A 22,038-nucleotide genomic window follows, 5' to 3' on the forward strand; every position below is an offset into this window, starting at 1 on the left:
TTGTACTTTTCTTCCCCCTGATTTTTCTACAATGTGTCTCTCACAGTAAGCAACCAGCAATAAGAGGCATAAAAAGCGGCTGTGGGTACCGTTCAGGGCTGTCAGAGAATCACAACGAGGCGCCTGTGGGCAGATGTGCTGGGTGCTGACCACGCTCACCCTCTCCTCCCAGGGGCGGTCGGGGTTGGCCTGGGGGGGGCGGTGGTGGCTGCAGGGCTGGCCCTCTGTGGGCGGCAGAGGGACCCGCTGCCTCCCCAGGCCTCTGTGAGGACGTGATCTCAATGCACCAGCAGACACAGACTTCAGCCAAAAGGAAGCTTGAAGGGGAAGGAAAATAACAAACTTCTAACTCCAGCTGTCTGCCCTGCTCCCACCTCACCGTGGGCGAGGCACCTGGCTTCTTTGGCCTTAGCTTCCCGGTCCTTACGACGGGGTTCTGTGCCGCCCGCCTCACAGGGAAGTAGTGAGGATCCGATGAAACGGTGGCTTGGCCTCTGTCTTGCCTTCCCTCCCCTGGAATCACTGGAACGCTGTGGGCTTTGCTGGAAGATGCATCGGTAAATGTTTGAACTCATTGTCTCATCCTGCTGCGAAGAGCCCAAAGGACCGCCTGCACGTGATCTGAGCCCCCTCAGCCCCCCATGTCCCGTTTTCAGGCAGCTTGGACCCCTCCTGATGCCTTCGATGTGCTTTCCCCTCCCCCTCCATGCTTCTGCCTCACACACCCCACCCGAAGCCGAGACTGCTCCCTACCTTGGGGTCTTTCCTCTCCCCCACACCCCGATCCTCTGCATCTCAAAATATTTTAAGGCTGAGTTTAAATGTCACCTCTTCCGTGAAGCCCTCCCTCCCTGCTTCACCCAGTGGATCTGGGATCCGGTGCTCTCTCCGAGCTACTCTTCCCTATCAGTCTCAACGATCTACTTATGGACCTGCTTCCTGCACTGAACTAAGAGTTATTGTGGGTGGGGTGCACGTCTTACATTTCCTCCCTAGTGTCTAGCCAGTGGGTGACAGCTGCGTCTCAGTAAGGCTTTGTTGGAACAGTGGCTGTGACTCCCAGTTAGAAGCAAGTATGTGTCTCTTCCCATCGGAAACCAGCGAGCAGAGGCGAGAGTAACGATCATCTTTAGTAGCAGCTTGTCCTCAATCCCATTAGCTCAGCACTCAGCGAGCAGGGATGAAGATGGATTTGCCAGGACACCGGTGCGGAGGCAGAAGCTCCCAGAACTTGCTGGGCCATACCTTTGCTTGTTATTCCCACTCGTCGAGGGGAAGCAGGTCTGTCTCTGTTGCCGGCTGCCTGTCAGCACCAGGGGCGAGGAAAAGCCCTGACACGTCTGCAGCCTGTCACGCCTGGCAAGGTGCCTCGGCGCAAAGCACTAGTGTGTTCCCTTGTTGTATTTGGGTCTCGTGAAAACCCCGTGAGCTGGGCAGGGCCGGGGAGGGGGCTGCCCCCTGTGTTCAAATAAAGAGGCTCAGGCCCAACGGGATACCACGTTTGGGCCCAGGTTGGATCTGGGTGTTCTGGTACGTGACAGGTGCTGTGCTAGGGAGAACGGGCAGGGCTGCTGACCCATTTTACAGATGAGAACCCTGAAGGTGTGAGAAGTGAAATCTGCTGCAGCCTTGCAAGCGGAGGGGCGAGTAAGCTGTAGGAAGGCTGGTGGGCAGAGGAGTGAGGTCCTGAGCTGGAGCCCTGGGCGGCCACATGAAGCCTCAGTCTCTGGGAAGCCGTGGGAAGGTCCCTGCAGGAACTGGTTGTGTGAGGCCTGCAAGGCGGGAAAACAGGTGTGGGCCACGGCCAGGCCAGGCGAGGCCAGGCGGGCAGCAATGTTGGGGCTCTAAGCAGCCTCTTAGGTGCGGCATCCCCTTTGCGGTTCTCAGGACCCAGCACGGGAGGCAGGCTGGGGAGGCTCTCCCCAGCAGAGAGAGGAGGAGCCCGGCGCCTGGAGGGGATGCTCCTGCGGGCCGGGCGGCGTCCTCTGCGAGACTCACAGCACCACCCAGGACTTGGCAATGGGCTTTTCAAATTTGGTGCAGTTCAAACCAACTCCCACCATCAGGCAGTGCATGAAAACCGCAACAGAAATTTAAACAATCTCTTTCTTTGGTTTTATACATATTTAAAAGGACAACCTCTGCTCAGTGGCTCAGAGGCCCTGATGAGTCAACTGAAAGAAGGAAATACCTCGGTTAATTAGGTGACATGAGATTCTGGAAAGTGCCGAAGGTAGGGCCTCTGAGGGAGGGCGAGCGGAGGGTTTATGGCCCCCTCCTCCACCTTTCTTGTCGCTGCTCCTGGGAGCTGAGGGACCTGGTTTCACCTGGAGGAGGTGCAGGGGAGTCCTCCCAGCAGAAGCATGGGCCCGCGCAGCCCCCGCATGCTGGGGAACGGGGCTGCCAGACCCGGGGTGGCAGGTGCTGCGCAGGCTGGCTCGGCCACGGGGTGGCCCTGAAGGTGACAGAGGAACCTGGAGGCCACGAGGCTCCTGAATGTTGCTAGCACCCCTGCAGCCCTAGGACTCTCCTGCACCAGGAGGCCCAGACCTGGAGGCTTTCTGGGCTGGAAGGAACCTCAAGGTCTTCAAACCCAAGTCCCAACTTGATGCCACCCCGCCCTCCCCACCCCAGTACAGAGACCTTCCTGTCCAGAGAGCTGCCCTGCTCAGAGAGCTTCTTTCCTCCTCCCCATGCTCACCCTCCATGCCCCAGGCCCGGTCCCTCTTCCCTCCCCATCTTGGTCACAGGCTGCCTCAACATGCAGGGCTGGAGTGACTCCAATGTCCTGTGGTCAGCGTAGAGGACAACAATCCTGCTACCGCCTCCTTCTGGGCCTTTGTGGGCCCAGCCTGGGGGCCCCGCCGCTGCCGAAGCTGACGGCCAGCCACGGTCAGTCAGTCCCGCTCAGATCATGCCGGCCCGGCCCATCACGGTGCCCCGGGATCCTGGGCGCCACGGACAGGACCTCAGTCACTGTACTAATGCCCCCCAGTGTACTCTGGTGCTCCCTCGGGAGTCAGGTGCAGCCGGCACGGCCCTCCCGCCCTAAGCACTTGTCTCCACGATGCACTTGAGGAACATGGTGTCATCCTTCACGTAGGCATGCTTGGGCGACTGCAGCCTACTGAGGGGGAAGAAGAGCGGGCAGCCGCTGGCCACATTGGTCTCACCCTGGGGCCGCTGGAAGGACGCAGAGCTCAGGTCAGGCCGGAAGGCATCGATGGCGTGCTCTCGGTTGTTCTGGTCGAGCAGCATGAAGGTGACCTGCGTGGCAGGGGGCAGGTGGGGTGGTCAGGCCCTGGGCGGCAGCACCGAGGGACCCCCGTACAGCCCCTCTGACCCCAGCTCAGACTGATTAAGAGTCAAAGAAACAACGTAAGGACCGCGTTTGGCGTGTGGCAAGGCCCCCTGAGATGGAAGTCTTCCAGGGTTGCCCTGCCAGTAGGGATCAGATGTTCTTTCCACCAGGAAGGGGGGAATTCAGAGCCACAGTCAACTCTGGTTGGATGGTGGGGGCTAAAGGTGGGACCAGGCACTGACAAGGAGGCCAGACTCCATAACCTATGATGCCCCTTCCTGTTCTGGAACATTTCATCCATCAACTACAGCTGGGATCTCCTGGGACAAGGCAGAGGGACAAGAACAGACAGGCCTTCTCCGGAGGGGCTGTCAATCCGTGTCCCGAAACACGAATGCGTACCCCAAGACGCCGAGGATTTCAAAGCGACACAGACCCCCTTCTCTGGCACATGTCCCTGAGACACTCACAGCCGACCACAGTGGTTTTCAGATTGGGCTGCACTTTAGAAGGCCCTGGGAAGGTTTTAAAAACCCTGACGCTCAGGCCTCACCACGTACTGGAGTGAGACCTAGCCGTTGGGTATTTTAAAACCCTCCCTGGCAGGCCTGAGAACCACTGACCTAGTGACTCATACCCAGACCACTGTGGCATCCCCACCCTGCCCCACCTGTTTGCTCTTTTCTCCCTCCACCCCTTCCTTCCCCTCCCCCCTTGCCGGTTCACCTGCAGGGAAGGCCTCGCCTCCCCGCTCCTGTCGCCCTTCTAAATATTTTTAACAGATTGTGTTTTTTTGAGCAGTTTTTGGTGCGCAGCACAAGCAAATGGGAACTGTGGAGATTTCCCACGCAGCCTCCCCTCCCCCAGCCGGCATCCCGCACGACGGTGGTGCATTTGCTACAAGTGCAGTCCACGGTTTACCTCCGGGTTCACGCTCGGTGCTGTGCGCTCTTCCTCTGGGTTTGGACAAATGTGTGATGACACGTATCCAGAATTAGAGCACCCAGAAGAGTTTCACTGCCCTAAAAATACGCTGTGTTCTGCCTCCCCTCGACCCCTGGCAACGACCGATCTCTCCCGGTCTCCAGAGTGCCGTTCCCAGGACGTCCCAGAGCTGGGATGGTGCTGTGCATGCCTTTTCACACCAGTTTCTTTCACTCAGGGACAGGCCTCTATGGGTCCTCTAGGTCTTTCCACGGCCTGCTGGCTTGTGTCGTTCTAGCACTGACAATATCCCGCTGTCTCAACGCCCTGCAGTTCATGCATCCACTCACCCAGGGAAGGGCACCCTGGCTCCTTCCAAGCTTTGGCAATTCTCAACGAAGCTACTATAAACATCTGTGTGCAGGTTCTTGAGAACCAAAGTTTTCAGCTCATCTGGGTAAATGCCAAGGAGGGTGGCTTCTGGGTCACAGGGCGAGAGTATGTTTCGTTTTGTCAGAAACTGCCAAACTCTCTTCTGTCTTGCATTCCAGCCAGCCGTGAACGAGAGTTCTGACTGTTCCGTACCCTCTCCAACATCTGGCGTTGTCGGTGTTCTGGCCATTCTCAGAGCAGTGTTGTGGTAGCTGCCTCCTTCCCTTTCTCCAATTCACACTGGCCCCGCAGCACCTCCTCCAGGCAGTTCTCCTTATTTACCCCACCATGTGAATTTCATTGCTACGTGCCTTCCTGGGGCGCTGCTCCAGGCATTTTAGCCCCTGGACTCATGACGCCCATGGGTACTAGATGTGGACTCAGGCTCTTGTTTTATAAAAGGTGAAATTGAAAATGCAGACAGGACCAGGCCCCGGGCTCGCCCCCTCCCCCGCCCGGCCCGTACCTTGTTCCGAAAAGGCCAGGGCAGCAGAGCATCGTACTCCCCTCTCATGATCACGATGAAGAGCGACAGGTGGGTCCTCTTCCCCGTCCCGTCCCCGTTCAGGTAGAGACGCAGGCAGAGCTTGTAGCCGTACTTGGCAGTGTAGAAAGCTGAAGTGTGGAAGGAGGAGTCAGCACCGGGGGAGCTGGACCGTGTCGCCCGCGCTGACCAGGTAACCGGCATGCCCAAGGTCAGCAGCTCAAAACTAAGCAATCTGGGGCTGGAGCGCAGCGCTCGTCTCAATTCTAGAGCGTCAAGGAGGACCAATCGGGCTCTTGGAGATCATCTGGCCTGGTGGCTGTCAACCAGCCGTCAGCATCACAGATTGCCAGGACCGGAGTTTGACTCCCAAGTGCCGGGCGAGGCCTGAGGACGTGCATCTCTAACAGGGGACAGTGATGCTGCTGGCCCTGGCACCCCACTTTTGACTTAACCAACCTGCACTTTGCAGTGGGGAAACCAAGCCCAGCGAGGGGAAGTGGCTGGGCCCAGTCTCCTGCCTCACAACACTGACCTCTTTCTGCGGCCCTAGGCCAAGCGGCCCCAAGCACTGGAAGCTGGGGGAGCCACCTTGGCAAAGGCCCCCGGGGGATGAATCATCCCCGCTGATTACGCACGTCGGCAGCTGAAAGGGCCATCCAAGTGTGGGGGCCAGTGGCTGTCAGTGTGAGGGCCCCTCTGGGAGGAGCTGAGGGAGGGGACAGGCTGGGGAAGCAGGCAGGAAGAGGTGGAGGAAGGACGGGCTAACAGTCTGACTCATCTGTCCCCTTACATCTTGGTAGAACAGGAAGTCAGAGACACTGCATCTTTTTCTCCTCTTTGGAAAGAAGGGCGGGGTGGGGGGGCTCTGTGGAGGAGGTGAGGCCACCCCATGAAGGGGGCTGCTCCCAAGGACAGGGGCCCCGCTGCGGGAGCCAGCCCTGCTCTGCGGCTTGCGGTAAACGCCAGTGCCTATGTGGATCCCAGCCCCGCTGGTGGGGGGTGGGTCAGAGGAGCTGATGGACAGGAAGGGTATGAAGCCCAGGCAAATGTGCGAGGCTATTCAAATCGTCATCAGCAGATCCTCCTAACAGTCCACCCGCTTACTTAGATGCGCATGTGTGAGAGGAGAGGACAAGCACGCAGGTCTGAGAATTTTAGGCACAAATATACACGTTGTTACATCAATGGAGACCAATTAATTAAGAGAAACATCTACTGGGGCGCCTGGTGGCTCAGTCCTTTGGGCTCAGGTCATGATCCCGGGGTCCGGGGATCCAGCCCTGCGTCGGGCTTCCTGCTCAGTGGGGAGCCTGCTTCTCCTTCTCCCTCTGCCTCTGCTCATGTGCTCTCGCTTTTCGCTCACTCCCTCTCTCAAATAAATAAGTAAAATCTTTTAAAGAACCAAAAAACAAGAGAAACATCTCCTGAGTAACTATGCCTTGCATGACACTGTGCCAGGCCCGGGGGCCCCAGCAATGAATGAGAACTTCACGGACTTGCACAGCACTCACTCACATGCCACTCACGATCTACAACCGCACATTTCACTTCACTCTCCACTGGCCTTATTTCGGACCACCGGCGCTCTGAGGGCAGGGGTCCTACGGTAAGCACCTGTGGGGAGCATCCTCTGCACACCTCTCATTTCCACAAGCTCTGGCTCAGAGCACTCTCTCTGTCACATCCGAGACGCACATGAAACAGACAACAATCTTATTCCTATTTGCAGAATACGACTGACGTCAGGGAGGCAGAAGGCGTGCCCGGTTCAAACAGCCCATGCTCCGTGTGGCTGAGCGGGGAGCCTGCCACCTCCACGACCCCAGCGTGGCCGCTGTCCCTGCTGGTTTCCCGGGCCCAGGGAAGCCTGCAGCCCCCTGCTGGCCTGAGCCCCTGGGGAGTTGGTACCTGGGGAGAAGAGGCTGAGGGTCCTGCCACAGGCTGACTCGTGGCAGCGCCTGGTGACATTGGTGATCTTCCAGAGAAAGGTGCCATCGAAGGAGGCCTCCTCCATGAGGCGGAGGCTCTGCTCCAGCTTGCCCAGGGTCTGGTCTTTCTGAGCCAGGGTCTGCTGCAGCTCCATCACCTGCGGGAAAGCCCATTCAGCCAGGGACCCCAGAGCACAGCTTGGGGACAGGGTGGGGACGGTAGGATACGGAGATAGAATTGCCCCCAATATGCCTTCTGACCATGCCTCCCTCGGGCACGCGTATCTGCCTCTGTCCCTGCTGTCCCTCCTGCCTGGACCTCCGTGGCCTTTCTTCTCCCCTGGCCGACTCCTCCTTATCCATCAGGAGCCTGGCTTACACAGCCCTCTTCTGGGAAGCCTCCCACTACTGCCCCAGCCCTGCTGGTCCCTCTCAGCGCTGTTCTGCAGGGCACTTCCAGCAGTTTCTTAAGATACGTCTTTTTGCCCTTCCTACCAGGGAGATGGTTTCCCCTAACGAAGGCTGGACCCATGCTCATTTTCTCTGCCTCCAGGCCTCGCACGACGCGTGAGTGACTAGAGCCAGGAAGGTTCTTGATGCACTAGAGACACGGCTGCTGGCCTCAGGGGCCCACCTTCTCACTGAGGCAAGAGTTACATGAATAAAGGCTTTACTCGGTCACTCAAACCCACGGCCTTGCTCTTCTGGTACGCTCTCCGCATTGATATCTGAAAAAACAGACTTATTCTTGGGCATGCTCAGGTTGGGAAGGCAGGCATGGAAGTGGGTGTCCTTAGAGGAAACTGAATCCCTAATATTCCTGATGGGAAAGCTGAAGTTCTGAGAGGGGAAGTCACTTGCCCAGACCCACAACAGCAAGTTAACAGTGGAGCTGGACCTAAAATCCAGGCCCAACACAACATGAGGCAGTGACAGAATGTTGCTGGACAGAAAAAAAAAAAAAAGCAATATTAGCATGGTGACTGGTTATATTAGGAAAAGTATAAACTCTGGAACAAGGGAGGGCATGGTCCTGCTCAACTAGGAACTGTCAGACAGCCGGATTATCTGGAGTTGGTCCGGGACCCCGCCTCCGAGTGTGTAGAATCCTTCAGAGACTGAGCCAGAGCCTACGAGGGCAGCGTGAAGCCAGGTGCTCTGAGGAAGGGGTGAAGGCACTGCAAGTGCCGAGCTTCCAGAAGGAAATACTCAGTGACTGCTTCTCCTGGAAGGGCTGCCACAGGGCCTGGAAGGTAGATTTGTTAAGGGGGCCCGGAAACGCAGGGCCAGGGACAATGCCGGGAAGACAGAGAGAGGCTGATTTTAGTTTCGTATAAGGAAGCACTTTCTCATTGTGAAAAATGTCCCCCAGTGGAATGAAATGCTTGGGAAGGGAGGTATCCTATCACAGGAGAACTTCAAGCAAAGGAAATGAAGCACACTGGATGGGGGAGTTTGACCTTGACTATAACTGGGATTCAGTGCTTTTCCTAGAGGGTCCTGGAACACAGGACAGATACTTTTTGATGGCGGCAGGGGAGGGGGGTGAGGGAGCAGGGAGAATGCTCAGAAGGAAGGCTGCCGGTCCACTGCTCTGGAGATAAGACAGGGCCAAGGCCCCCCGCTCCCCCCCCCGCCGGAGCCCACCTTGAAGGGGAGCTTGCCTCCCACGCTCACCCGCTGTTCCAAGCTCAGGATATGCTCGCGGTCAAGCTGGCTCTGGTGGATGGAGGCTGCTAAAGCCAGGTGGGAGGCTTCCACCTCCTTGTTGAGGACAGCGACGATGTTCTCAAACACGCGCAGCTTCCCCTCCAGCTCAGCCAGGAGCTTCTCCTTCATGAAGTGCTGCAGGGCCAGCTCGTCCTGGCTCTCAGAGCGGGGCGCCCGGTAGCAGTCCACTTCCAGGTCCCCCGCCACCTCCACGGCTGCCTGCAGCTGCAGGTCTGACAGATTCTGCTCCAGGGCCATGGGCCTAGAGCCCAGGCCCGCGCCCTGCTGGGCCTTCCGCTGATTCAGGAACCCCAAAAGCAGGTTTAGGTGGGTGGTCTGGGAGGTGACCTCATGCTCCTGCAGGAGCTTTGAGCTCCCCTGCCAAGAGAGCGGGGTTGGTCAGTGAAAACCGAGGAGGTTGAGGAGAACCAGCGAGTGGGGGAGAGTCCAGCTACCCAACGGCTGCCAAGGGAAGTCAGGTCCATTTACCCAGCAAAAGGGAAGATGCTTTGTGTGTCGCAAGAGGGATCTGGATGAGGACCCGGGCATCAGACACGCCCAGGGTGAGCCGTGGGCGTCCCAGTCTCTGGAGCAACAATTCTGCCCTGCCCGTGAGAGCAGTGCTAATTCAGGACCACGGAGAGGGGCAGGGGAGGTGGGGGGGACCTATTTTAGGGATGCTACAGTGCTCAGGTGAGACATTCAGAAGAACTTCCTCCGGTATGGAGATGATTTACTAGTGGGATTTGTTGCTCTGAAGAACCATTAATGTAAGGGGCACCAAGAGGAGTAGCTTGCTGTTGTGGGAAAATCTGGGAGCTCTGGGACTGTAGTGGACCCTTCTCCTTTCTCACACGCAGACGCTTACCTTGTAGGAGCAGCCAACACCAGCAAAGGGGCACCCAACTTCAGCCTCAGCCTCCTCAGGGTGATCCTGGAAACAATGACCATGTCACCAGACGTTATGGGGGTCCCAGTGGCCACCACTGGGGCTCTGCAAAGCACGAGGATCCACCAGGGCAGAAGCTGGGCTGGCCCACATGACTTGGCACATGCTGTTCCTTCTGCCTGGCTGACTCCTTTCCACCTTTCAAGCATCAGCCCTTCCGGGACCCTCCTTCAAAACAGGATCAAGACCTCTGCTGAGATCTGGGCAGCGCTGCTTCTGTCAGGCTATGTCTCACCCGGCCTTTCAACCATCGTTCACTCTTTGGTTGCCCCCACTGGGCTGGGGGGTCTCTGAGGGCCCCAGTTGTGTTCCCAGTGTGGGGCAGTGTCTATTACAGAGGAGACACTCGGGACATGCTGGTGGCAGGACTCGCCACCTTCTTCCTCCTGGAGCCCAGGGGGGCCTCTCCTCACAATTCCCATCTGCCTCCCTCCTCAGCCATCCACCCATGACTGACTGAGGCTTGGCTGCCCTGCACCTGCTGTCCCTTCCAGATAATGGACAGCCCGAGGACAGCAACACCAACAGAACTGAGTATTCAACAGCAGCTGGACAATTCCGTTAACCTGCTTATAGGTCTGAGGAGTTTACAAAATGCTTTCATGATCACAGTTCTTCCCAGGCCCCTAACGACGCTACAAGGAAGGCAGAATAGGTTTTTTGTTCCATTTCACTGATGAAGAAATGAGGCTCACAGAGGGGAAGGAATCTGCCCAAGAAGGAATGGCGAGTGAGAAGCATGGCCACAGGGCTCTTCACATACCAGATCACCAACTCTTATCAAGAATAAGCCCATGGGAAATTGGCAGGAAATTTTTTCCAAAACGCATTATTTAGAAAGGGCTTGTATATGGAATATACAAAGAACTGTTACAATTCAATAAATAAGAAAGCCACCTAATAAAATGGGTAAAATAATGAACAGATACTTCCAAAAAGAGCTATATAAATGACAAGTAAGCCTATGAAAAGATGCTCAACATCACCAGTCGTCCCAGAAATGCAAATTGTAACAAAACACCACAGTGAAATATACTATCGACTCATGAAGTGGGCAAAAACGCAAAAAAAAGGAATGATAATACCAAGTTTTGGTGAGGATGTGGAGGAACTTGAGAACACAAATGGTACAGCCACTTTGGAAAAATTTATGCAAGTATATCGTAAAGTTAAATCACACTTAAAAAGCAACTTTCTTACAAAGCATGCCTACACGGTAAGCGTACAACCCACACATTCCATCCCTAGGAATTTACCAAGAGAACCTGAAACACACATCTGTGTGTGTATGTGATGTTCAGGGTAGCTTTACTCATAATAGCCCCAAACTGGAAGCAATCCAAATATCTACCAAATGGTGAATGGGTACGCAGTGTGCTCTATCCATGCTCTGGAAAGTTCCCTGGCAATCAGATGGACTAAAATATGAATAGGGGCGCCTGGGTGGCTCAGTTGTTAAGCGTCTGCATTCAGCTCAGGTCATGGTCCAGGGTCCTGGGATCGAGCCCCACGTCGGGCTCCCTGCTCAGCGGGAAGCCTGCTTCTCCCTCTCCCACTCCCCCTCCTTATGTTCCCTCTCTCGCTGTGTCTCTCTCTGTTAAATAAATAAGTAAAATCTTTAAAAAAATAAAATAAAATACGAATAAATGCAATAACATGGAGGAACCTCAAAAGCACTACGCTAAATGAAAGAAGTCAAACACTACAAGAAGTCAAAGACTGCATGCTAGGACTCCATTCTTAGAGATTCTAGAAAACAAACTCGAGTGACAGAAAGTGGATCAGTGGCTGCCTGGAGCTGCAGCTCGGGAGACTGCCCAGTCAGGGGCCCAAGGAAGCTTTTCCCAGTGTAGAAACATTCACCCCCTCTGCTGTAGTGGTCACACAACTGTATACATCTCCTGGCATTCATCAGATGGTACACTTAAGAGGAGTGGATTTTATTGCATAGCAATATCATCTTGATTCTCCAAGGGCTTTGTTGTTGTTTTTTAAAAAGAATGCTCTCATGGGGCAAAACGAAGGCAGATTTGGATGCAAGGGGTGGGAGGAGAGGTCTTTTGGGCTGAGCAAATACAAAGCCACCCCAGTTATTATTCTTTAAAAGTAAAATAAGCAAGAGCTGTGGGTTTAATGAGTACCGTTGGTTTGGGGCACACAGCACAGCACAGAAAACGGCCAGCCTTCCCTTCAGCCCCTGCCCTGGGCCTTCGAGCACAACTTGTTCCCAAAAAGGAATAGGACACAGATGTTTCACTGGGGCGGGGGCACACTGCGCTGGCTTCAGGGAGCGGGCAGTGACGCAGCCTCTTCCAGCAGGTGGGAGCACGGGGCGGGGGCCGGCGGCACCAACAGAGGGCCTGAGGCTTGGCTGTGGACCTGGTTCCTGGGTGAGCAGACCGGGGGTAAGTTCCTGGGCCCTAAGCTTGAAGTGAGTCATAGGAGGGAGAAAACTAAGGATGGAACTGGAGAGATCACCCGCAGGTGGAGGGGCTGGTGTCTGGAAAGCCCACTGCAGCCTGGAAAGTGTGGTCTGGATGCATTACGATGCGTGGATGGGTGTGGGCCACGGCCGGCCTCCGGTGACTGACAGAGGATGGGCAGGGTGACTCGGGAGGACTTCAGACACCTAGGTGGCCAGCCAGGCGGCCCCCAGTCCCACCACCAGTCCAGTCACTGGCTCCTTGGAGTGCCACAGGGACTAAGGGGGTGGGCTCTGGAGTTAGCCTGCCGGGGTGCAAAGCCCATTTCAGTCTCTTCACATGCTAGCTGTTTGGTCCTAGGAGACTTACTAACCTCTCCCTGCCTCAGTTTCCTTATCTGCAAAATGAGGATAATAATAGGACCCCCCGGGGGCATCTGGGTGGCTCAGTCATTAAGCGCCTGCCTTCGGCTCAGGTCATGATCGCAGGGTCCTGGGATCCAGCCCTGCGTCGGGCTCCCTGCTCGACGGGAAACCTGCTTCTCCCTCTCCCATTCCCCCTGCTTGTGTTCCCTCTCTTGCTGTGTCTCTGTCAAATAAATAAATAAAATCTTTAAAAAAAAATAGGACACCCCCCCCATGGAGTTGTGGGGATCACAGGCGACAATATTGGTAAGTGCTAGCATTAGTTACTTACAGCGGCTGTAACAAAATACCACAAACTTCATGTCTTCAAACACCACCAATTTATTATCTCACAGTTCTGGAGGGCAGAAGCCTTCACATCAGGTGTCAACAGGATTGTGTTCCTTCTGGAGGCTCTTGGGGAGACTCCATTTCCTTGCTTTTTCCAGCTAGAGGCCACCTGCATCCCTTAGCTCATGGCCCCTTCCTCCATCTGCAAAGCCTGCAGCACAGCATCTTCCAATCTCTCCAGCCCTGACTCTCTTGTCTCCCTCTTATGATAATCCAGGGTCATCTCTCCATTTCAATTTAATCCTTGATTTAATCACATCTGCAAAGTCCCTTTGGCCATTGTTATGGGCAGAGTTGTGTCCCTCAACTCATCTGTTGGGAACCCCACCCCCCTAGAACATGACTGCATTTGGGGACAGGGTCTTTATAAAGGTAATGAAGTTAAAATGAGGGCAGCAGGATGGCCCTCCTCCAATATGACTGGTGTCTTTTTTTTTTTTTTTTTAAGATTTTATTTATTTGTGAGAGAGACAATGAGAGACAGAGAGCATGAGAGGGAGGAGGGTCAGAGGGAGAAGCAGACGCCCCGCCGAGCAGGGAGCCCGATGCGGGACTCGATCCCTGGACTCCAGGATCATGACCTGAGCCGAAGGCAGTCGCTTAACCAACTGAGCCACCCAGGCGCCCCGATGACTGGTGTCTTTATGACAAGAACATTTGGACACCACGGGAGGATGATACGATGATACTGGAAGAAGGCAGCATCTAAAAGCTGGGAGAGAGGCCTCGGACGAAACCCACCCTGCCTTCGGCTTCTTGCCTCCAGAATTGTGAGAAGAGACATCTGTGTTGTTCACGCCACCCAGTCTATGTGATGGTGGCTGGAGCAGATGAATCCAGCCATGTAAAGTGACATACTCACAGGTTCTGGGGGTTAGGATGTGCACCTCTTTGGGGAACACCATTCTGCCTACCATAGCACTCAATAAATGCTAGCCATAAGTAGCAGCTATAAGTAGTACATTATTTGTATTTTTATTCCATGGATCAAGCACTGCCCTTGGGATATCTTTTTTTTTCTTTCTTCCATGTCATATATATGCTTCTCATTTAATTCTCCCATCTTAAACTTTTTTTTTTTTTAAGACTTATCTATTTCAGAGAGAGAGAGAGAGAGAGAAAGCATGAGCAGGGGGAGGGGCAGGAGGAGAGGGAAAGGGAGAGAATCTTCAAGCAGACTCTCCGCTGAGCATAGAACCCGATGCAGGGCTTGATCCCAGGACCCCAAGATCATGACCCGAGCCAAAATCAAGAGTTGGACGCTTAACCAACTGAGCCATCCAGGCGCCCCTCTCACATCTTCAACTCTTAATAACTAATCCTATAAAACGCTATTTTGCCATTGGATTTCCTTGGGGAGATGAGAACAACCTAAACATGTTTGTATTTATACTGGACTAAAGCATTCTTGCATGTTTTTTCATAGGATCCCTGCAGTGACAGGGCGGGAGCAGGTAGGGTGGGATTAGCTTCCTCTCAATACAGATGGAAAACTGAGTTAAGGGCTGGCCTGAGGTCACAGCAAGCTTGAACACTGAGGAGCCGCCTGGACCTGGGTCTTCTGGCCCACAGTTACAAGACCTTGCAAGGGTTTGCGGCTTTCTCAGCAGCTGAGTGAGCACAGCCCCGACAGATCTCAAGGAGGTTGGAGCTCTGAGGCTCTGCTTCTCGTGTAAGTAGGGAATCCGAAGCTCAGGGACGGCCAGTGGTTTCCAGTTCAGGGCAAAGGCGAAGTAGAGGCCGGGGACCTAGAGTCCATGACCAGGGTCCTTCCTCCCAACCGGGGAGTCCTCGCCTTACCCAGAGGGTGGCCTCCCCTAAAGGGTGGGGCCAGAGGGGCTGGGAGAAGGAATCAGGCCAGGGCTGCAGAGGAAGAATAGGGCATCTGTCCTGGGTCCAGCCTGGTGTGCCTGGAGCCACAAGCGGCCCCTGTGAGTGGCCCCAATGCTTGCAAATGGCTAAAAATAAAATCCACCATGGAATTTTCTCCAAGGAGGAAACAAACAGAAAACAAAATCCCAGCCCTGAGGGAACACTTGTCCTTCTGCCTGTGTCCGAGAAGCCTGGGGGTGTGTGCTATTCTGGGCCACCGTGCTCACCCAGGCCCTTTGTGATGGGGTCAACAGGGGGGTCCCATCCAGGCCCCCCCTACTAGGGGACCTGTGGGTTTCTGAGAATGTGAGCATGAAGAGGGTGCCAGGCATGGCCCCCACTGCCACACCGGGCACAGAGGCTGGCTCGGGTCCTGCTCAGGGGTCAGCTGGTGCTGAGGAGGAGGTCCTTCACCGGGACGGGGGGACCTGGTCAGCCTGCGTCTGCCTGCCAGTTCCTGCCCTCCTCTCTACCAGAGCCTGTTTCCTCTTTGGCAACTTCTGCTCAGCTCAACGGCCACCTCCTCCAGGAAGCCCTGCCTGAGCATCCTAGTTGAAAGCATTCTTGCCCATTCCTGTTTTCCTGTAGCACCTGGTGGACTCCAGTACTCAAGGGCTGATGGTGTTATTTAAACCTGCATAAAACACTTGGGGTGATCCACCGGGAGAAGGTGCCACCAGCCGAGGAGGGCAGGGCTTAGAACCTGGGCTTGCCTCCCCCTTGCGATAGGACTTGGGTCCAGGCGCACCTTCTCACTGAGCCTCAGTATCTTACCTAAAATCTCAGTAAAACGGGGATATTACCGCCACCCATGACACAGGATGTCACAGGGCCAACACACTTCAAGGGACACCGATAAAGGGGAGAAAGTTACCCCAAGTGCACAGACTGGGGACAGACTCAAGAGGGACATGGTCAGTGTCTTCCCACGGATGCGGGCCCGCTTCGGGGGGCCGAAGGCTGACTCACTTGCCTCTTGTGGCCCCCAGGGAAACAGAATCCGGCTCAGTACAAACAAAGGGGAACACGGTGCGAGCATCAGGGTCCCCCTGGGTAGAAGAGGTTGTCTCATGGGGTCACAAGCCCGCAGCCTGTCGTAAGCCACTGGCGTCCGAGGCCAGCTTGCTCTTGGCCTTCGCGGGTGGTCTCCGAGGCAGGAGAGTGAAAGGAACAATCCTCCTCACAGGGTCATGGCAGACAGAACTGAACGTTATTTTCCAGACACCAGGCTGTTCCTTATTTCACTGTCACTTCTAGAAGAAGTCATTCCAGGCAAGAACCCGGCCTCTAACTAGGTCAACAGTGATCCTTTAATATCTGGGTCTTCTATTAGCTCCTGCGTCTACGGCTGTGAGCGCTTCTGAGACACAAATCTAAGGAAGTCAGAGGATGAGGACTCGCTGATCAGCAGATGGCATGGGCGCCTCTGGGGTTGACCCAGCCGGGCTCTGGCCACCCCACACCCCCAGTCCCCAGGTTTTCCTGCATGCACAAACTTCAGAGTGACCACATATGCAAAGTATTGACTTCTAATCAGCTGCTTTCCTTTGGTCAAAAGTCCCCCAAAGTTCCCACTGGGGTCAGGAGCCAGAGGAGCCTCTCTAGTCTTTCCGGTCTGTGGCTTTGTGCGGGTCTGGGACCACGGGCTCACGCGATACCCTCCCCCACCCCGGCTTTTCCCCATCGGGCGGGGAAGCCGGGGCGGGAGGCCTGCTGCTGCCCTGGCCCCCTTGGAGACAGCACCCACTCCTACCCCGAGGGCGATCAGAGTACCTGTAATTCTACCATCAGATCACTTCATTTGATTTAGGGCAGCAAGCTTCCCACTGTGCTCTGCAGAACTCCGGGAGCCCCCAGAGTCCCTCAGGGGCTGGGACAGGAGAAAGAGATGGGATAACTAAAAGGATGGGGTGCCAGCCTCCCCCTTAATCGGAGCGCTTATACTCTCACTGGATTTCATGTTCACAAAGATGAAAAAACACCACTGGATTATGAGATTGAAAATATCTCTTACCTCTATTATCTGAGATTTGTACAATGAATGTGTATTAATATTGTGAAGAGGAAAAAAACCAGACAAATTGGAAACAACCTCCTTGGAACACTCGAGCGGGCAGGAGCCTTAGAAGGCAGGGAGCACAGCCTCTCCTTTGCAGGTGGAGCCTGGCGGCCCATACAGAGAGCTACGTCCATGTCTGCTGGCGTCGCATGGTTAGCTCACTAAGACGTCCAGACAGGGAGGCTTGGGAAGCCATTCCACGGGTCAGTTTATCCAACTGGCTCTTACCATGTTGCAGAGTGGAACGTTCTGGGAAAATGCATGGTGTCCTTACTATGAGGCCCTTGAGGGCCTGCAGGGGAGGGGCTGCTGAGAAGAGGATGGGAGAGCCCTCAAGGCCAGCTCTGGTGGGGGCAGGAAATTCCTCCAGCTCTCTGAAGCTGAGAGGCCAGAAGAAGAGAAGGGAGAAGTAGGTGTGAAGACTTGTCTGTCTCTGGCTTCCTTACAGCCAGCCACGGACAGGTAAGCTGGACATCACAGGCCCTGAGCTGGCCTTGCAGAGCCAATCTGGCTTCTTCATGGAGAAACAGGCATGAACGTGACCTCGGCCATGCACAGAATCTACAATACCATCCCTGGACACCAGGCTCCCGAGCGCTGGGTCATGGTTTCAGGGCAAGGAGGGAGCTGTGGATGAAAGCAGCCAGGAACCTCACGGAGAGGGAGGGTGGCCAAATGGCGAGACCCCGGGTGCTACGGAGTTTTGTGCTGAGACTCCCCAGTGGGTGTTGGGGCCCAACGTGTAAGACCGGGGGCTAGATGTGCAGCAGTGGTTCTTATAGATTTGGGCCAATACAAGTTTGTTTTTTTAATTGGAAGATGAACATGAAGATTGACATTTTTTTTTATTTTGCCAAGTAAAGACGTTATCAAAAATCCTATCATCGACTATCACCATCATTTCATTTGTACAAAGACATGTATGGGGAGGATATAACCCCAGAGCAAAGGTTGATTCTATGAATGGAAAGGTTTTAGTTTTATAAAAAACTCACTACGATTTCCTTACTTTTATCACTTTGTCATGTGCTGGCGGGAATGGACCAGGTCTGGTTGGCTTGTGGGAGCCTCTTCCCTGGACAGATGGACCTGTGAGGGTTCTTCCAACTTGGAAGGGCTAGAGTTCTAAACTGTGGTGTCTGAAAATGTCTCTTTGGCCCCTCACACTTCCAAAGCTGTTTCTTATTCCTAGAAGCACAGCATGGCAGAGCTTGAGAGGTAAGCTGAGAGGGACTTCTCCCTGTCTGAGGGCACACCGGGGCAGAAAGAACTGTCTAGATCAAGAGGTGACAGACTTCTCCATAAAGGGCCAGATAGCAAATATTTTGCACTTTGAATCCTCTATTGCAACTACTCACCTCCCCCGTTGTAGGGCAAAAGCAGTTACACACCATGCAAAAATGAGTGGGTTGTGGCTGTGTACCAATAAAACTTCATTTACAGACACAGAACTTTGAATTTCATAAAAATTTTCATGTGTCACAAAATGCCATTCTTTTGACTTTTTCAAACCATTTAAAATATCAAAACCATTCTTAGCTTGTGGGCCAGACAAAACCAGGTGGCAAGCTGGTTTTGGCCTGCCGGCCATAGCTTGCAGACCCCCGGTCTAGACTGGTGTTCTCACCCTGAATCTGTCACACAACAGCGAGGTGTCTTTGGGCAAGTCACTTTGCCACGGTGAATGTCAGGCTCCTCAGTGCTTACAAACTGAATTCAGTCCAGATTCTAGACAAGGGGCAGGTTCCTGCCTGGGACTTTGTGGCCAGCTGCCTAATGGCTTCAACCTCGACCGAAGGAGAAAAAAAGTGGTTAAATACCCTTTCCTGGTGGTGCCACGTACCTTCTCCTGAGACAGGAGGCTTCCTGGGCTTACAGACTGGGGGTCGTCCCCTCTGCATTTTGGACAGAGCGGGTCCTCGCTGGTCCTGGGGATACATGAACAATCCTGCTGAGTGAAGCATTCATGACTTCCTGGCACCAACCTCCATCCTGATAGCTCCAAAGGCCTAGGCCTTGCCCGGTGTGGCGGCTGATGTCAATAAGCCAGCTCTCCACCATCCCAGACCCACGATTCCCAAACCTCGAAAGTACTGGGCACCCCCGATGTCTTCCGGTAGTTTGCTGTGAGCTTAGTTGGCAGCCAAACCTGACCTGGGGTGACCAGAGGCTACCATCACCCTTACTTACCCCACTGAGTTGACTATTTCTGTTTCAGCGCAGAAACACTGATATGCTGGATTATAAGGGACTGCCCCGATCCCCACTGGAAGAATGATGTAGTAACGCACTGCCTCGCTTTTCTAAAACCTGAAAGAGTCTGAATTCCAAAATACATCTGACCCCAGGGGCTCAGGTAAGGGATCGCGGATATGTGGCTATATACAGGCTTCTTGGCTCCCTCTGTTTGGCTTTGGGTCTCTGATTTTCGGGAATGACAGATGACCACAGTCAATTAGAATGAGAAGGGGCCTCAGAGAACCCGAGCTTCTTAACCAGGAGTGGGTGTCAGACTCTGAGCAGAGCGAAAAGCACCTACGTGCTTTCAGAAAGCTCCCACGTGATGCTGACCCACAGCGACAGCCACTGGTCAGGCCCATCTGACACGGCAGGAAAACAAGGCCCTGAGGACGCATGTGTTAGCCAAGAGTAGACTGAGTCAGGAGCCAGGCATAGCTCTTCAGGCCCGGGTCCCTCCGACACCCTGTCAGCTCCGTCCCCTGCTCTGCCACATTTTGGAGGAATGGGGAGGGAAGCCAAGAGACCCATGGCAAAAGCCTGAGATGAACCCAGAAACACCAGCTCGATGGTACAAGCAGTCAAGCTTTGCTCCCCACCCCCCACTCCCCACCTGGCTTTTCCACAGCCACATCCTCTCCCCTCCTACCGGCCGCCCCTGTCTGAGCCTTTGAACTTCGCAAGCTTGCCTGATTCAGTCTTCTCACCTTCTGACGCTGTAAAGCCCCAAACAAAGGTCACACGGGGGCGCATGGCAGAAAATGGGAGCACATCTGCCAGGAATCTGACCTGGGGCAAGCTGACCTAATCTCTCCATTAGGCCTCATTGTCCCCATCTATACAGTAGGCTAATAACAGTATCCACCTTTCCAGGCTCCTCTGAGGATCCAAGGAAAGAGTGCTTAGCCTATAGTAGGTGCATAATAGTTGCTTAAGATGGGGATGCTGATGATCATATTAATGTCACACCTGAGTTATTTATATTATAAATATAAATATACACATATTTTTACATATTCTACACAATACGTGTAATATATATAATTCTATATATATGTAAAATGTGTATTCTATATAAATATAAATAGGTATTTATATGCAGACATATACAATATATTCTATAGAAATACATAAATATAGACATATATAAATATAGATATCCGTGTGTCCCCTTTAAAAGGGTTGCCAGCCTACAAGGTAAAGGGTGGTATTGTGGAAGGAGATGGATTTTATAGCAGTTTGTCGTTTACCAAGGGAGTTTATACTCATTTTTATAAGAACTTTTCCGCATACTGTTGGTTGGGCCTTGTCCCAACCCCAGGAGGTAGAAAAGAGCTGTGGAGGCATCTCACAGACAAAGAAGCTGAGGTGGGTGCCTGGGTGGCTCAGTTGGTTAAGCGACTGCCTTCGGCTCAGGTCATGATCCTGGAGTCCCGGGATCGAGTCCCGCATCGGGCTCCCTGCTCGGCGGGGAGTCTGCTTCTCCCTCTGACCTTCCTCCCTCTCATGCTCTCTGTCTCTCATTCTCTCTCTCTCAAATAAATAAATAAAATCTTTAAAAAAAAAAAAAAAAAAAAAAAGAAGCTGAGGCTTCAGGATGCTGGGCACTCTGCACCAGGCCAGTCAGTAAGCGGCGCTGCTGGATGCAGAGGCTCTCCCTCCCTCCACCCTGGCTGGCCTCTGCTGTGGGAGCTAACATCTTCCCGTGGCTACTTCTCCCTCCATCCCTAGAAGGGCCCATGCCAGGGATGACAAGGGAAGGGCGTGGAAACAGGCCCCGGGGGGTGAAGTCACCTGCCTAAAGCCACCAGCTCCTCTCACCCCTGCCTCCCGTCAGGGGTCCCTCCCTGACACCTTCCCCCCACCCCCCCCACTCCTCCGACCCCTCACCTCACGGTCTCAGAGAGACAGGCCGCACAGCAGAGGGCCCTGGGCTCTGTTGGGTCCTGGCAGACGGTGGGGGGGCACCCAAAGGGAAACTCGTTCTCATCAGGGGCTGGGTGGGGGCTGCTGGCTGGGCCAGACGCCATCCTGGGGTCCCAAGTTGGCCAGGGGCTCCCGGTCTAAGCAACTGAGGGGAGGAGACCAGCCCTGTGGAATCTGTGCTGAGAGAAGAGGTGAGTTCTGTCTGGTGAGCAGGAGTCTGACGACTTTATCTTTTCGTCGGCTTGTGTGGTTCAACGTCACAGCTGAGTCACAGCAGGGATGGGGCAGGAATTACCCTTCGTGGTGCAAAAAATCCCCTGGATGGTGACAGAACGCTTTAGGAGTGTCCAGTCATTCTTTAAAGTGAGAGAGAAAAAGAAAACAAGTCAGAGAGAAAAAAGAACTGGGCCCCAGATTTTCAGGAACTGCAATCAGAGTTTCCCTGTCTGAGCACCTTGGGCGGCTGCTGGCTTCCTCCTCCTCCTCCCTGGGGACATCGGCAGAGAGTCACAGCTGATGGCTGCTGTGTTCCCCGGGACCTTGAGGGAGCCCAGAATTCTCGGTGAGGGTGCTCGCTGCCCTGGTGGAAATCCCCAGGGTTCTGTCCAAAAATGCAAGTTCCAGGAGCTGTAGCTCTACCCTGGCCAGAGTCTCCCCCAGGTAAAAGTCACTTCCTCACAGTGGGTCTGGATAACCTCATCTGTTACAAAAAAAACAAAAAAAAAGGACTCGTAACAGGCTGTCTCCAAGGCCCCTCTGGGCTCTAAGATGCTGGGACCCCAATGGCCAAGGCAACCCGAGGCAGCCGGGAGGCTTCTGATGTCCCAACCTTGCCTGTGGCGTTCCTCATCAGTCATGGTGACAACACCGGACCCTCCCCACTCCTTTGAAGCAAGGCCTTGGGGCCATGAACTGCTTGGGGCCCTTCCCCCATTTCCCCACTCAGGAAGTCACAGGTGGCCACACACTTGGGTCAGGCGCCGCAACTTTCCCGGCCCTGAGAACAAAGCTCTAAATAAACACTAGGTCACAGG

The 22,038-nt window shown here is 54.3% G+C and overlaps 1 protein-coding gene across 1 annotated transcript; it reads right to left on the minus strand.

The window, feature by feature from the left end:
- Nucleotides 1–2,088: 2,088 nt before the first annotated feature.
- On the minus strand, nt 2,089–21,108 carry TRAF1 (TNF receptor associated factor 1). The gene is made up of 7 exons (XM_045883042.3): nt 20,969–21,108; nt 18,684–18,768; nt 9,651–9,716; nt 8,750–9,160; nt 7,053–7,230; nt 5,124–5,272; nt 2,089–3,267 (listed from the first exon to the last, which is right to left on the minus strand). Exons 1-7 carry the CDS (start codon nt 21,106–21,108, stop codon nt 3,049–3,051), a joined length of 1,248 nt encoding a protein of 415 aa, XP_045738998.1. The 3' UTR covers nt 2,089–3,048.
- Between the last annotated feature and the right edge of the window lie 930 nt (nt 21,109–22,038).

This window comes from Mirounga angustirostris, unplaced genomic scaffold (assembly GCF_029215605.1).
Source record: "Mirounga angustirostris isolate CCGP_5_RB_7025 unplaced genomic scaffold, mMirAng1.0.hap1 SCAF_15, whole genome shotgun sequence".
Classification (NCBI taxonomy): Eukaryota; Metazoa; Chordata; class Mammalia; order Carnivora; family Phocidae; genus Mirounga; species Mirounga angustirostris.

Excerpts from the sequence above, each read along its gene's own strand:
- TRAF1 (XM_045883042.3), bottom strand. The coding sequence starts at position 21,108 with ATGGCGTCTGGCCCAGCCAGCAGCCCCCACCCAGCCCCTGATGAGAAC. Across the intron at positions 9,717-18,683 it reads GCCTCCTGTCTCAGGAGAAG|GATCACCCTGAGGAGGCTGA; the intron begins GTACGTGGCACC and ends CATTGTTTCCAG. Across the intron at positions 9,161-9,650 it reads GTGTTGGCTGCTCCTACAAG|GGGAGCTCAAAGCTCCTGCA; the intron begins GTAAGCGTCTGC and ends CTCTCTTGGCAG.